Source organism: Oncorhynchus mykiss, chromosome 21 (assembly GCF_013265735.2).
Source record: "Oncorhynchus mykiss isolate Arlee chromosome 21, USDA_OmykA_1.1, whole genome shotgun sequence".
Lineage (NCBI taxonomy): Eukaryota > Metazoa > Chordata > Actinopteri > Salmoniformes > Salmonidae > Oncorhynchus > Oncorhynchus mykiss.
This window is the reverse complement of record NC_048585.1, coordinates 64,035,641-64,051,451: the sequence shown is the minus strand read 5'-3', so window position 1 is coordinate 64,051,451 and position 15,811 is coordinate 64,035,641. Positions and strand designations below refer to the sequence as shown.

The 15,811-nt window shown below is 31.0% G+C and overlaps 1 protein-coding gene across 3 annotated transcripts in view; it reads right to left on the bottom strand.

Annotated features, from left to right (window-relative positions):
- tfr2 (transferrin receptor 2) overlaps window positions 1-15,811 on the bottom strand; it is a 172,591-nt gene that overhangs the window by 14,333 nt on the left and 142,447 nt on the right. For all 3 annotated transcript variants that reach the window (XM_036958415.1, XM_036958416.1, XM_036958417.1), the window contains 3 exons: window positions 3,690-3,757; window positions 3,375-3,445; window positions 2,081-2,165 (listed from right to left, as the gene is read on the bottom strand). In XM_036958415.1, coding sequence (XP_036814310.1) covers window positions 2,081-2,165; window positions 3,375-3,445; window positions 3,690-3,757 — 224 coding nt within the window. The remainder of the gene's footprint in view (window positions 1-2,080; window positions 2,166-3,374; window positions 3,446-3,689; window positions 3,758-15,811) is intronic.

Genomic DNA, 15,811 nt, shown 5'->3' with positions numbered 1-15,811 from the left:
TAGAGAGAGAGGTGAGAGAGAGGTGAGAGAAGAGGTAGAGGGAGAGGTGAGATAAGAGGTAGAGGGAGAGGTGAGAGAAGAGGTAGAGAGAGAGGTGAGAGAGAGGTGAGAGAAGAGGTAGAGAGAGAGGTGAGAGAGAGGTAGAGGGAGAGGTGAGATAAGAGGTAGAGGGAGAGGTGAGAGAAGAGGTGAGAGAAGAGGTAGAGAGAGAGGTGAGAGAGAGATGAGAGAAGAGGTAGAGAGAGAGGTGAGAGAAGAAGTAGAGAGAGAGGTGAGAGAGAGGTGAGAGAAGAGGTAGTGGGAGAGGTGAGATAAGAGGTAGAGGGAGAGGTGAGAGAAGAGGTAGAGGGAGAGGTGAGAGAAGAGGTGAGAGAAGAGGTAGAGAGAGAGGTGAGAGAGAGGTGAGAGAGAGGTAGAGGGAGAGGTGAGATAAGAGGTAGAGGGAGAGGTGAGAGAAGAGGTGAGAGAAGAGGTAGAGAGAGAGGTGAGAGAGCGGTGAGAGAAGAGGTAGAGAGAGAGGTGAGAGAGAGGTGAGAGAAGAGGTAGAGAGAGAGGTGAGAGAGAGGTAGAGGGAGAGGTGAGATAAGAGGTAGAGGGAGAGGTGAGAGAAGAGGTGAGAGAAGAGGTAGAGAGAGAGGTGAGAGAGAGGTGAGAGAAGAGGTAGAGAGAGAGGTTAGAGAGAGGTGAGAGAAGAGGTAGAGGGAGAGGTGAGATAAGAGGTAGAGGGAGAGGTGAGAGAAGAGGTAGAGAGAGAGGTGAGAGAAGAGGTAGAGGGAGAGGTGAGAGAAGAGGTGAGAGAAGAGGTAGAGAGAGAGGTGAGAGAGAGGTGAGAGAGAGGTAGAGGGAGAGGTGAGATAAGAGGTAGCGGGAGAGGTGAGAGAAGAGGTGAGAGAAGAGGTAGAGAGAGAGGTGAGAGAGAGGTGAGAGAAGAGGTAGAGAGAGAGGTGAGAGAGAGGTGAGAGAAGAGGTAGAGAGAGAGGTGAGAGAGAGGTGAGAGAAGAGGTAGAGGGAGAGGTGAGATAAGAGGTAGAGGGAGAGGTGAGAGAAGAGGTAGAGAGAGAGGTGAGAGAAGAGGTAGAGAGAGAGGTGAGAGAAGAGGTGAGAGAAGAGGTAGAGAGAGAGGTGAGAGAGAGGTGAGAGAAGAGGTAGAGGGAGAGGTGAGATAAGACGTAGAGGGAGAGGTGAGAGAAGAGGTAGAGGGAGAGGTGAGAGAAGAGGTAGAGAGAGAGGTGAGAGAAGAGGTAGAGGGAGAGGTGAGAGAAGAGTTAGAGAGAGAGGTGAGAGAAGAGGTAGAGAGAGAGGTGAGAGAGAGGTGAGAGAAGAGGTAGAGGGAGAGGTGAGAGAAGAGGTAGAGGGAGAGGTGAGAGAAGAGGTAGAGGGAGAGGTGAGAGAAGAGGTAGAGGGAGAGGTGAGAGAAGAGGTAGAGAGAGAGGTGAGAGAAAAGGTAGAGAGAGAGGTGAGAGAAGAGGTAGAGAGAGAGGTGAGAGAAGAGGTAGAGAGAGAGGTGAGAGAAGAGGTAGAGAGAGAGGTGAGAGAAGAGGTAGAGAGAGAGGTGAGAGAAGAGGTAGAGAGAGAGGTGAGAGAAGAGGTAGAGAGAGGGGTGAGTTTAGAGGCGAGGTAGAGAGATGGGTGAGTTTAGAGGAGAGGGAGAGGTGATAGGAGAGATAGAGAGAGGGGTGAGTTTAGATGAGAGGTAGAGAGAGGTGTGAGTTTAGATGAGAGTTAGAGAGAGAGGTGAGTTTAAAGGAGAGGTAGAGAGAGAGTTGAGAGGAGAGGTAGAGCGGTGAGTTTAGAGGAGAGGTAGAGAGAGTGGTGAGAGAAGAGAGAGATAGAGGTGAAAGTAGAGATATAGAGAGAGGTGAGTTTAGATGAGAGGTAGAGAGAGAGGTGAAAGGAGAGGTAGAGAGAGATGTGAGTTTAGATGAGAGGTAGAGAGAGAGGTGAAAGGAGAGGTAGAGAGAGAGGTGAGAGGAGAGGTAGAGAGAGAAGTGAAAGGAGAGGTAAAGAGAGAGGTGAGTTTAGAGGAGAGGTGGAGAGAGAGGTGAGAGGAGAGAGAGAGAGGTGAGAGGAGGGGTTGTACCTCGTTGAAGCGTAGCTCCATAGCAGGAACTCCTCCAAAGGCTGTGAAACTATATGCCCCGCTGTTCAGGTACAATGGCTTAATACTGGAGGAGAGAGAGAAACAGAGAGTTAGTATCAACTATACACCCCACTGTTCAGATATGACGGCTTAATACTAGAGGAGAGAGGAGAGAGGGAGAGGGAGAGAAGAGAGGGGAGGAGAGAGGGGGAGGGAGAGGAGAGAGGGAAGAAGAGAGGGGAAGGAGAGAGGGGAGGAGAGAGGGGGAGGGAGAGAGGGGAGGAGAGAGGGGGAGGGAGAGAGGGGAGGAGAGAGGGGGAGAGAGAGGGAGAGAGGGGAGGAGAGAGGGGGGGGAGGGAGAGAGGGGAGGAGAGAGGGGGAGGGGGAGGAGAGAGGGGGGGAGAGGGGGAGGGAGAGAGGGGGAGGAGAGAGGGGGAGGGAGAGAGGGGAGGAGAGAGGGAAGAAGAGAGGGGAAGGAGAGAGGGGAGGAGAGAGGGGGAGGGAGAGAGGGGAGGAGAGAGGGGGAGGGAGAGAGGGGAGGAGAGAGGGGGAGGGGGAGGAGAGAGGGGGGAGAGGGGGAGGGAGAGAGGGGAAGGAGAGAGGGGAGGAGAGAGGGGGAGGGAGAGAGGGGAGGAGAGAGGGAAGAAGAGAGGGGAAGGAGAGAGGGGAGGAGAGAGGGGGAGGGAGAGAGGGGAGGAGAGAGGGGGAGGGAGAGAGGGGAGGAGAGAGGGGGAGAGAGAGGGAGAGAGGGGAGGAGAGAGGGGGGAGAGAGAGGGGGAGGGAGAGAGGGGAGGAGAGAGGGGGAGGGAGAGAGGGGAGGAGAGAGGGGGAGGGAGAGAGGGGAGGAGAGAGGGGGGAGGGAGAGAGGGGAGGAGAGATGGGGAGAGAGAGAGGGGAGGAGAGAAGGGGAGGGAGAGAGGGGAGGAGAGAGGGGAGGAGAGAGGGGAAGGAGAGAGGGGAGGAGAGAGGGGGAGGGAGAGAGGGGGAGAGAGAGGAGGAGAGAGGAGGGAGAGAGGGGAGGAGAGAGGGGGGAGAGAGAGGGAGAGAGGGGAGGAGAGAGGGGGGAGAGAGAGGGAGAGAGGGGAGGAGAGAGGGGGGAGAGAGGGGGGAGAGAGAGGGAGAGAGGGGAGGAGAGAGGGGAGGAGAGAGGGAGAAAGGGGAGGAGAGAGGGGGAGAGAGAGGGAGAGAGAGGGGGAGAGAGAGGGAGAGAGTGGAGGAGAGAGATGGAGAGAAATAGAAAGTCTGTATGTTAAAGACAAGGAAGAATTGAAAGTAGAAGATAAGAGTTACTCACATCTTCCAGCTGCCCCCCTCTTTCTCTGCCTGGCTGTAGATGGTCTGGCCTGTGTGTTTAGGATGCTCCACCTGTGTGTGTGTGTGTGTGTGTGTGTGTGTGTGTGTGTGTGTGTGTGTGTGTGTGTGTGTGTGTGTGTGTGTGTGTGTGTGTGTGTGTGTGTGTGTGTGTGTGTGTGTGTGTGTGTGTGTGTGTGTGTGTGTGTGTGTATGTACGTATACACACACAGACGTTATACATTATTCACACTGTACATATGATAAACACACACAAAGGTAGAGTATATTTAGTAGAATATAGACAATGGAAAGTTACCTGTTTGATGGCTGATTCTATTAGATCGAGCAGTAGAGGACTAGTGTAGGCCGACAGGTTATCATCACCTGAGACAACAACACAGATTCTCATTATATGAAATTCACATTGGATGTATTTATCATATATGTTCAACATCTATGTTCAACATCTATATTCAACATCTATATTCAACATCTATATTCAACATCTATATTCAACATCTATATTCAACATCTATATTCAACATCTATATTCAACATCTATATTCAACATCTATATTCAACATCTATATTCAACATCTATATTCAACATCTATATTCAACATCTATATTCAACATCTATATTCAACATCTATATTCAACATCTATATTCAACATCTATATTCAACATCTATATTCAACATCTATATTCAACATCTATATTCAACATCTATATTCAACATCTATATTCAACATCTATATTCAACATCTATATTCAACATCTATATTCAACATCTATATTCAACATCTATATTCAACATCTATATTCAACATCTATATTCAACATCATCTATATTCAACATCATCTATATTCAACATCTATATTAAACATCTATATTCAACATCTATATTCAACATCTATATTCAACATCTATATTCAACATCTATATTCAACATCATCTATATTCATCATCTATATTCTACATCTATATTCAACATCTATATTCAACATCATCTATATTCAACATCATCTATATTCAACATCTATATTAAACATCTATATTCAACATCTATATTCAACATCTATATTCAACATCTATATTCAACATCTATATTCAACATCATCTATATTCATCATCTATATTCTACATCTATATTCAACATCTATATTCAACATCATCTATATTCAACATCTATATTCAACATCTATATTCAACATCTATATTCAACATCATCTATATTCTACATCTATATTCAACATCTATATTCAACATCTATATTCAACAACATCTATATTCAACATCTATATTCAACATCTATATTCAACATCTATATTCAACATCTATATTCAACATCATCTATATTCAACATCTATATTCAACATCATCTATATTCAACATCTATATTCATCATCTATATTCTACATCTATATTCATCATCTATATTCTACATCTATATTCAACATCTATATTCAACATCTATATTCAACAACATCTATATTCAACATCTATATTCAACATCTATATTCAACATCATCTATATTCAACATCTATATTCTACATCTATATTCAACATCTATATTCAACATCATCTATATTCAACATCTATATTCAACATCTATATTCTACATCTATATTCAACATCTATATTCAACATCTATATTCAACATCTATATTCAACATCATCTATATTCAACATCTATATTCAACATCTATATTCAACATCTATATTCAACATCTATATTCAACATCATCTATATTCAACATCTATATTCATCATCTATATTCATCATCTATATTCAACATCTATATTCATCATCTATATTCATCATCTATATTCTACATCTATATTCAACATCTATATTCTACATCTATATTCAACATCTATATTCAACATCATCTATATTCAACATCTATATTCATCATCATCTATATTCAACATCATCTATATTCAACATCATCTATATTCAACATCTATATTCATCATCTATATTCAACATCTATATTCATCATCTATATTCATCATCTATATTCATCATCTATATTCATCATCTATATTCATCATCTATATTCATCATCTATATTCATCATCTATATTCAACATCTATATTCAACATCTATATTCAACATCTATATTCAACATCATCTATATTCAACATCTATATTCAACATCATCTATATTCAACATCTATATTCAACATCTATATTCAACATCATCTATATTCAACATCATCTATATTCAACATCTATATTCTACATCATCTATATTCAACATCATCTATATTCAACATCATCTATATTCAACATCTATATTCAACATCATCTATATTCAACATCTATATTCAACATCTATATTCAACATCTATATTCAACATCTATATTCAACATCTATATTCAACATCTATATTCAACATCTATATTCAACATCATCTATATTCAACATCTATATTCAACATCTATATTCAACATCATCTATATTCAACATCTATATTCAACATCTATATTCAACATCATCTATATTCAACATCATCTATATTCAACATCATCTATATTCAACATCTATATTCAACATCTATATTCAACATCTATATTCAACATCTATATTCAACATCTATATTCAACATCATCTATATTCAACATCTATATTCAACATCTATATTCAACATCATCTATATTCAACATCATCTATATTCAACATCTATATTCAACATCATCTATATTCAACATCTATATTCAACATCATCTATATTCAACATCATCTATATTCAACATCATCTATATTCAACATCTATATTCATCATCTATATTCAACAACATCTATATTCAACATCATCTATATTCAACATCTATATTCAACATCTATATTCAACATCATCTATATTCAACATCTATATTCAACATCTATATTCAACATCTATATTCATCATCTATATTCAACATCTATATTCAACATCATCTATATTAAACATCTATATTCAACATCTATATTCAACATCTATATTCAACATCTATATTCAACATCATCTATATTCAACATCTATATTCAACATCATCTATATTCAACATCATCTATATTCAACATCATCTATATTCAACATCTATATTCATCATCTATATTCAACATCATCTATATTCAACATCATCTATATTCAACATCTATATTCAACATCTATATTCAACATCATCTATATTCAACATCTATATTCAACATCTATATTCAACATCTATATTCATCATCTATATTCAACATCTATATTCAACATCATCTATATTAAACATCTATATTCAACATCTATATTCAACATCTATATTCAACATCTATATTCAACATCTATATTCAACATCTATATTCAACATCATCTATATTCTACATCTATATTCAACATCTATATTCAACATCTATATTCAACATCATCTATATTCATCATCTATATTCAACATCTATATTCAACATCATCTATATTCAACATCTATATTCAACATCTATATTCAACATCATCTATATTCAACATCATCTATATTCAACATCTATATTCAACATCTATATTCAACATCTATATTCAACATCTATATTCAACAACATCTATATTCAACATCTATATTCAACATCATCTATATTCAACATCTATATTCAACATCTATATTCAACATCTATATTCAACATCATCTATATTCAACATCTATATTCAACAACATCTATATTCAACATCTATATTCAACATCTATATTCTACATCTATATTCAACATCTATATTCAACATCTATATTCAACAACATCTATATTCAACATCATCTATATTCAACATCTATATTCAACATCATCTATATTCAACATCTATATTCAACATCTATATTCTACATCTATATTCAACATCTATATTCAACATCTATATTCAACATCATCTATATTCAACATCTATATTCAACATCTATATTCAACATCATCTATATTCAACAACATCTATATTCAACATCATCTATATTCAACATCTATATTCAACAACATCTATATTCAACATCTATATTCAACATCTATATTCTACATCTATATTCAACATCTATATTCAACATCTATATTCAACAACATCTATATTCAACATCATCTATATTCAACATCATCTATATTCAACATCTATATTCAACATCATCTATATTCAACATCTATATTCAACATCATCTATATTCAACATCATCTATATTCAACATCTATATTCAACATCATCTATATTCAACATCTATATTCAACATCATCTATATTCAACATCTATATTCAACATCTATATTCAACATCTATATTCAACATCATCTATATTCAACATCTATATTCAACATCATCTATATTCAACATCTATATTCAACATCATCTATATTCAACATCTATATTCAACATCTATATTCAACATCATCTATATTCATCATCTATATTCAACATCATCTATATTCAACATCTATATTCAACATCTATATTCAACATCATCTATATTCATCATCTATATTCAACATCATCTATATTCAACATCTATATTCAACATCTATATTCAACATCTATATTCAACATCATCTATATTCAACATCTATATTCAACAACATCTATATTCAACATCTATATTCAACATCTATATTCAACATCTATATTCAACATCATCTATATTCATCATCTATATTCAACATCATCTATATTCAACATCATCTATATTCAACATCTATATTCAACATCTATATTCAACATCTATATTCATCATCATCTATATTCAACATCATCTATATTCAACATCATCTATATTCAACATCATCTATATTCAACATCTATATTCAACATCTATATTCAACATCTATATTCAACATCTATATTCAACATCTATATTCAACATCTATATTCAACATCATCTATATTCAACATCATCTATATTCAACATCTATATTCAACATCTATATTCAACATCTATATTCAACATCATCTATATTCAACATCTATATTCAACAACATCTATATTCAACATCATCTATATTCAACATCATCTATATTCAACATCTATATTCAACATCTATATTCAACATCTATATTCAACATCTATATTCAACATCTATATTCAACATCATCTATATTCAACATCATCTATATTCAACATCTATATTCAACATCTATATTCAACATCTATATTCAACATCATCTATATTCAACATCTATATTCAACAACATCTATATTCAACATCTATATTCAACATCTATATTCAACATCATCTATATTCAACATCTATATTCAACATCTATATTCAACATCATCTATATTCAACATCTATATTCAACAACATCTATATTCAACATCTATATTCAACATCTATATTCAACATCATCTATATTCATCATCTATATTCAACATCTATATTCAACATCTATATTCAACATCATCTATATTCATCATCTATATTCAACATCATCTATATTCAACATCTATATTCAACAACATCTATATTCAACATCTATATTCAACATCATCTATATTCAACATCATCTATATTCAACATCATCTATATTCAACATCATCTATATTCAACATCATCTATATTCATCATCTATATTCAACATCTATATTCAACATCTATATTCAACATCATCTATATTCATCATCTATATTCAACATCTATATTCAACATCTATATTCAACATCATCTATATTCAACATCTATATTCAACATCATCTATATTCAACATCTATATTCAACATCTATATTCAACATCATCTATATTCAACATCTATATTCATCATCTATATTCAACATCATCTATATTCAACATCTATATTCATCATCTATATTCATCATCTATATTCAACATCTATATTCATCATCTATATTCATCATCTATATTCAACATCATCTATATTCAACATCTATATTCATCATCTATATTCATCATCTATATTCAACATCTATATTCAACATCTATATTCAACATCATCTATATTCAACATCTATATTCATCATCTATATTCATCATCTATATTCAACATCTATATTCATCATCTATATTCATCATCTATATTCATCATCTATATTCATCATCTATATTCAACATCTATATTCATCATCTATATTCAACATCATCTATATTCAACATCTATATTCAACATCTATATTCAACAACATCTATATTCATCATCTATATTCAACATCTATATTCAACATCATCTATATTCATCATCTATATTCAACATCTATATTCATCATCTATATTCAACATCATCTATATTCATCATCTATATTCAACATCTATATTCATCATCTATATTCAACATCATCTATATTCAACATCTATATTCAACATCTATATTCAACATCTATATTCAACATCTATATTCATCATCTATATTCAACATCATCTATATTCATCATCTATATTCAACATCTATATTCAACATCATCTATATTCATCATCTATATTCAACATCTATATTCAACATCATCTATATTCATCATCTATATTCAACATCTATATTCATCATCTATATTCAACATCATCTATATTCAACATCTATATTCAACATCATCTATATTCATCATCTATATTCAACATCTATATTCATCATCTATATTCAACATCTATATTCAACATCTATATTCAACAACATCTATATTCAACATCATCTATATTCAACATCTATATTCAACATCATCTATATTCATCATCTATATTCAACATCATCTATATTCAACATCTATATTCAACATCTATATTCAACATCATCTATATTCAACATCTATATTCAACATCTATATTCAACATCTATATTCAACATCTATATTCATCATCTATATTCAACATCATCTATATTCATCATCTATATTCAACATCTATATTCATCATCTATATTCAACATCATCTATATTCATCATCTATATTCAACATCTATATTCAACATCTATATTCATCATCTATATTCAACATCATCTATATTCATCATCTATATTCAACATCTATATTCATCATCTATATTCAACATCATCTATATTCATCATCTATATTCAACATCTATATTCAACATCTATATTCAACATCTATATTCAACATCATCTATATTCAACATCATCTATATTCAACATCATCTATATTCAACATCTATATTCAACATCTATATTCAACATCATCTATATTCAACATCATCTATATTCAACATCTATATTCAACATCTATATTCAACATCTATATTCAACATCATCTATATTCAACATCATCTATATTCAACATCTATATTCAACATCTATATTCAACATCATCTATATTCAACATCTATATTCAACATCATCTATATTCAACATCATCTATATTCAACATCTATATTCAACATCTATATTCAACATCATCTATATTCAACATCTATATTCAACATCTATATTCAACATCATCTATATTCAACATCTATATTCAACATCTATATTCAACATCATCTATATTCAACATCTATATTCAACATCATCTATATTCATCATCTATATTCATCATCTATATTCAACATCTATATTCAACATCATCTATATTCATCATCTATATTCAACATCATCTATATTCAACATCTATATTCAACATCATCTATATTCATCATCTATATTCATCATCTATATTCAACATCTATATTCATCATCTATATTCATCATCTATATTCATCATCTATATTCAACATCTATATTCAACATCATCTATATTCATCATCTATATTCAACATCTATATTCATCATCTATATTCAACATCTATATTCAACATCTATATTCAACATCATCTATATTCATCATCTATATTCATCATCTATATTCAACATCTATATTCAACATCATCTATATTCATCATCTATATTCAACATCTATATTCAACATCTATATTCAACATCTATATTCAACATCATCTATATTCATCATCTATATTCAACATCTATATTCAACATCTATATTCAACATCTATATTCAACATCATCTATATTCATCATCTATATTCATCATCTATATTCATCATCTATATTCAACATCTATATTCAACATCATCTATATTCAACATCTATATTCAACATCTATATTCAACATCATCTATATTCATCATCTATATTCAACATCATCTATATTCAACATCTATATTCAACATCTATATTCAACATCATCTATATTCAACATCTATATTCAACATCTATATTCAACATCATCTATATTCAACATCTATATTCATCATCTATATTCAACAACATCTATATTCAACATCTATATTCAACATCATCTATATTCAACATCTATATTCAACATCTATATTCAACATCATCTATATTCAACATCTATATTCAACATCATCTATATTCAACATCTATATTCAACATCTATATTCAACATCTATATTCAACATCTATATTCAACATCTATATTCAACATCTATATTCAACATCATCTATATTCAACATCTATATTCAACATCTATATTCATCATCTATATTCAACAACATCTATATTCAACATCTATATTCAACATCATCTATATTCAACATCTATATTCAACATCTATATTCAACATCATCTATATTCAACATCTATATTCAACATCTATATTCAACATCTATATTCAACATCTATATTCAACATCTATATTCAACATCATCTATATTCAACATCTATATTCAACATCATCTATATTCATCATCTATATTCATCATCTATATTCAACATCTATATTCATCATCTATATTCATCATCTATATTCATCATCTATATTCAACATCTATATTCAACATCATCTATATTCATCATCTATATTCAACATCTATATTCATCATCTATATTCAACATCTATATTCAACATCTATATTCAACATCATCTATATTCATCATCTATATTCATCATCTATATTCAACATCTATATTCAACATCATCTATATTCATCATCTATATTCAACATCTATATTCAACATCTATATTCAACATCTATATTCAACATCATCTATATTCATCATCTATATTCAACATCTATATTCAACATCTATATTCAACATCTATATTCAACATCATCTATATTCATCATCTATATTCATCATCTATATTCATCATCTATATTCAACATCTATATTCAACATCATCTATATTCAACATCTATATTCAACATCTATATTCAACATCATCTATATTCATCATCTATATTCAACATCATCTATATTCAACATCTATATTCAACATCTATATTCAACATCATCTATATTCAACATCTATATTCAACATCTATATTCAACATCATCTATATTCAACATCTATATTCATCATCTATATTCAACAACATCTATATTCAACATCTATATTCAACATCATCTATATTCAACATCTATATTCAACATCTATATTCAACATCATCTATATTCAACATCTATATTCAACATCATCTATATTCAACATCTATATTCAACATCTATATTCAACATCTATATTCAACATCTATATTCAACATCTATATTCAACATCTATATTCAACATCATCTATATTCAACATCTATATTCAACATCTATATTCATCATCTATATTCAACAACATCTATATTCAACATCTATATTCAACATCATCTATATTCAACATCTATATTCAACATCTATATTCAACATCATCTATATTCAACATCTATATTCAACATCTATATTCAACATCTATATTCAACATCTATATTCAACATCTATATTCAACATCATCTATATTCAACATCTATATTCAACATCTATATTCAACATCTATAATCAACATCTATATTCAACATCATCTATATTCAACATCTATATTCAACATCATCTATATTCAACATCATCTATATTCAACATCTATATTCAACATCTATATTCAACATCATCTATATTCAACATCATCTATATTCAACATCATCTATATTCAACATCATCTATATTCAACATCATCTATATTCAACATCTATATTCAACAACATCTATATTCAACATCTATATTCAACAACATCTATATTCAACATCTATATTCAACATCTATATTCAACATCATCTATATTCATCATCTATATTCAACATCATCTATATTCAACATCTATATTCAACAACATCTATATTCAACATCTATATTCAACAACATCTATATTCAACATCTATATTCAACAACATCTATATTCTACATCTATATTCAACATCTATATTCAACATCATCTATATTCTACATCTATATTCAACATCTATATTCAACATCTATATTCAACATCATCTATATTCAACATCTATATTCAACATCTATATTCAACATCTATATTCAACATCTATATTCAACATCTATATTCATCATCTATATTCAACATCATCTATATTCATCATCTATATTCAACATCATCTATATTCATCATCTATATTCAACATCTATATTCAACATCTATATTCAACATCATCTATATTCATCATCTATATTCAACATCTATATTCAACATCATCTATATTCAACATCTATATTCAACAACATCTATATTCAACATCTATATTCAACATCATCTATATTCATCATCTATATTCAACATCTATATTCAACATCATCTATATTCAACATCTATATTCAACATCTATATTCAACATCTATATTCAACATCTATATTCAACATCATCTATATTCATCATCTATATTCAACATCATCTATATTCAACATCTATATTCAACATCTATATTCAACATCATCTATATTCAACATCTATATTCTACATCTATATTCTACATCTATATTCAACATCTATATTCAACATCTATATTCAACATCTATATTCAACATCTATATTCAACATCTATATTCAACATCTATATTCAACATCATCTATATTCAACATCTATATTCTACATCTATATTCAACATCTATATTCAACAACATCTATATTCAACAACATCTATATTCAACATCTATATTCTACATCTATATTCAACATCTATATTCAACATCATCTATATTCTACATCTATATTCAACATCTATATTCAACATCTATATTCAACATCTATATTCAACATCTATATTCAACATCATCTATATTCAACATCATCTATATTCAACATCTATATTCAACATCATCTATATTCAACATCTATATTCAACATCTATATTCAACATCTATATTCATCATCATCTATATTCAACATCATCTATATTCAACATCTATATTCAACATCTATATTCAACATCTATATTCAACATCATCTATATTCAACATCTATATTCAACATCATCTATATTCAACATCTATATTCAACATCATCTATATTCAACATCTATATTCAACATCTATATTCTACATCTATATTCTACATCTATATTCAACATCTATATTCAACATCTATATTCTACATCTATATTCTACATCTATATTCAACATCTATATTCAACATCATCTATATTCAACATCATCTATATTCTACATCTATATTCTACATCATCTATATTCAACATCATCTATATTCAACATCTATATTCAACATCTATATTCAACATCTATATTCAACAACATCTATATTCTACATCTATATTCTACATCTATATTCAACATCTATATTCAACAACATCTATATTCAACATCTATATTCAACATCATCTATATTCAACATCATCTATATTCAACATCTATATTCAACATCTATATTCTACATCTATATTCAACATCTATATTCAACATCATCTATATTCAACATCATCTATATTCAACATCATCTATATTCAACATCTATATTCAACATCTATATTCAACATCTATATTCAACATCATCTATATTCAACATCATCTATATTCAACATCATCTATATTCAACATCTATATTCAACATCATCTATATTCAACATCATCTATATTCAACATCTATATTCAACATCTATATTCAACATCTATATTCAACATCATCTATATTCAACATCATCTATATTCATCATCTATATTCAACATCTATATTCAACATCTATATTCAACATCTATATTCAACATCATCTATATTCAACATCTATATTCAACATCATCTATATTCAACATCATCTATATTCAACATCTATATTCAACATCATCTATATTCAACATCTATATTCAACATCATCTATATTCAACATCTATATTCAACATCTATATTCAACATCTATATTCAACATCATCTATATTCAACATCTATATTCAACATCATCTATATTCAACAACTATATTCAACATCATCTATATTCAACATCATCTATATTCAACATCATCTATATTCAACATCATCTATATTCAACATCTATATTCAACATCATCTATATTCAACATCATCTATATTCAACATCATCTATATTCAACATCATCTATATTCAACATCTATATTCAACATCTATATTCAACATCATCTATATTCAACATCATCTATATTCAACATCTATATTCAACATCTATATTCAACATCATCTATATTCAACATC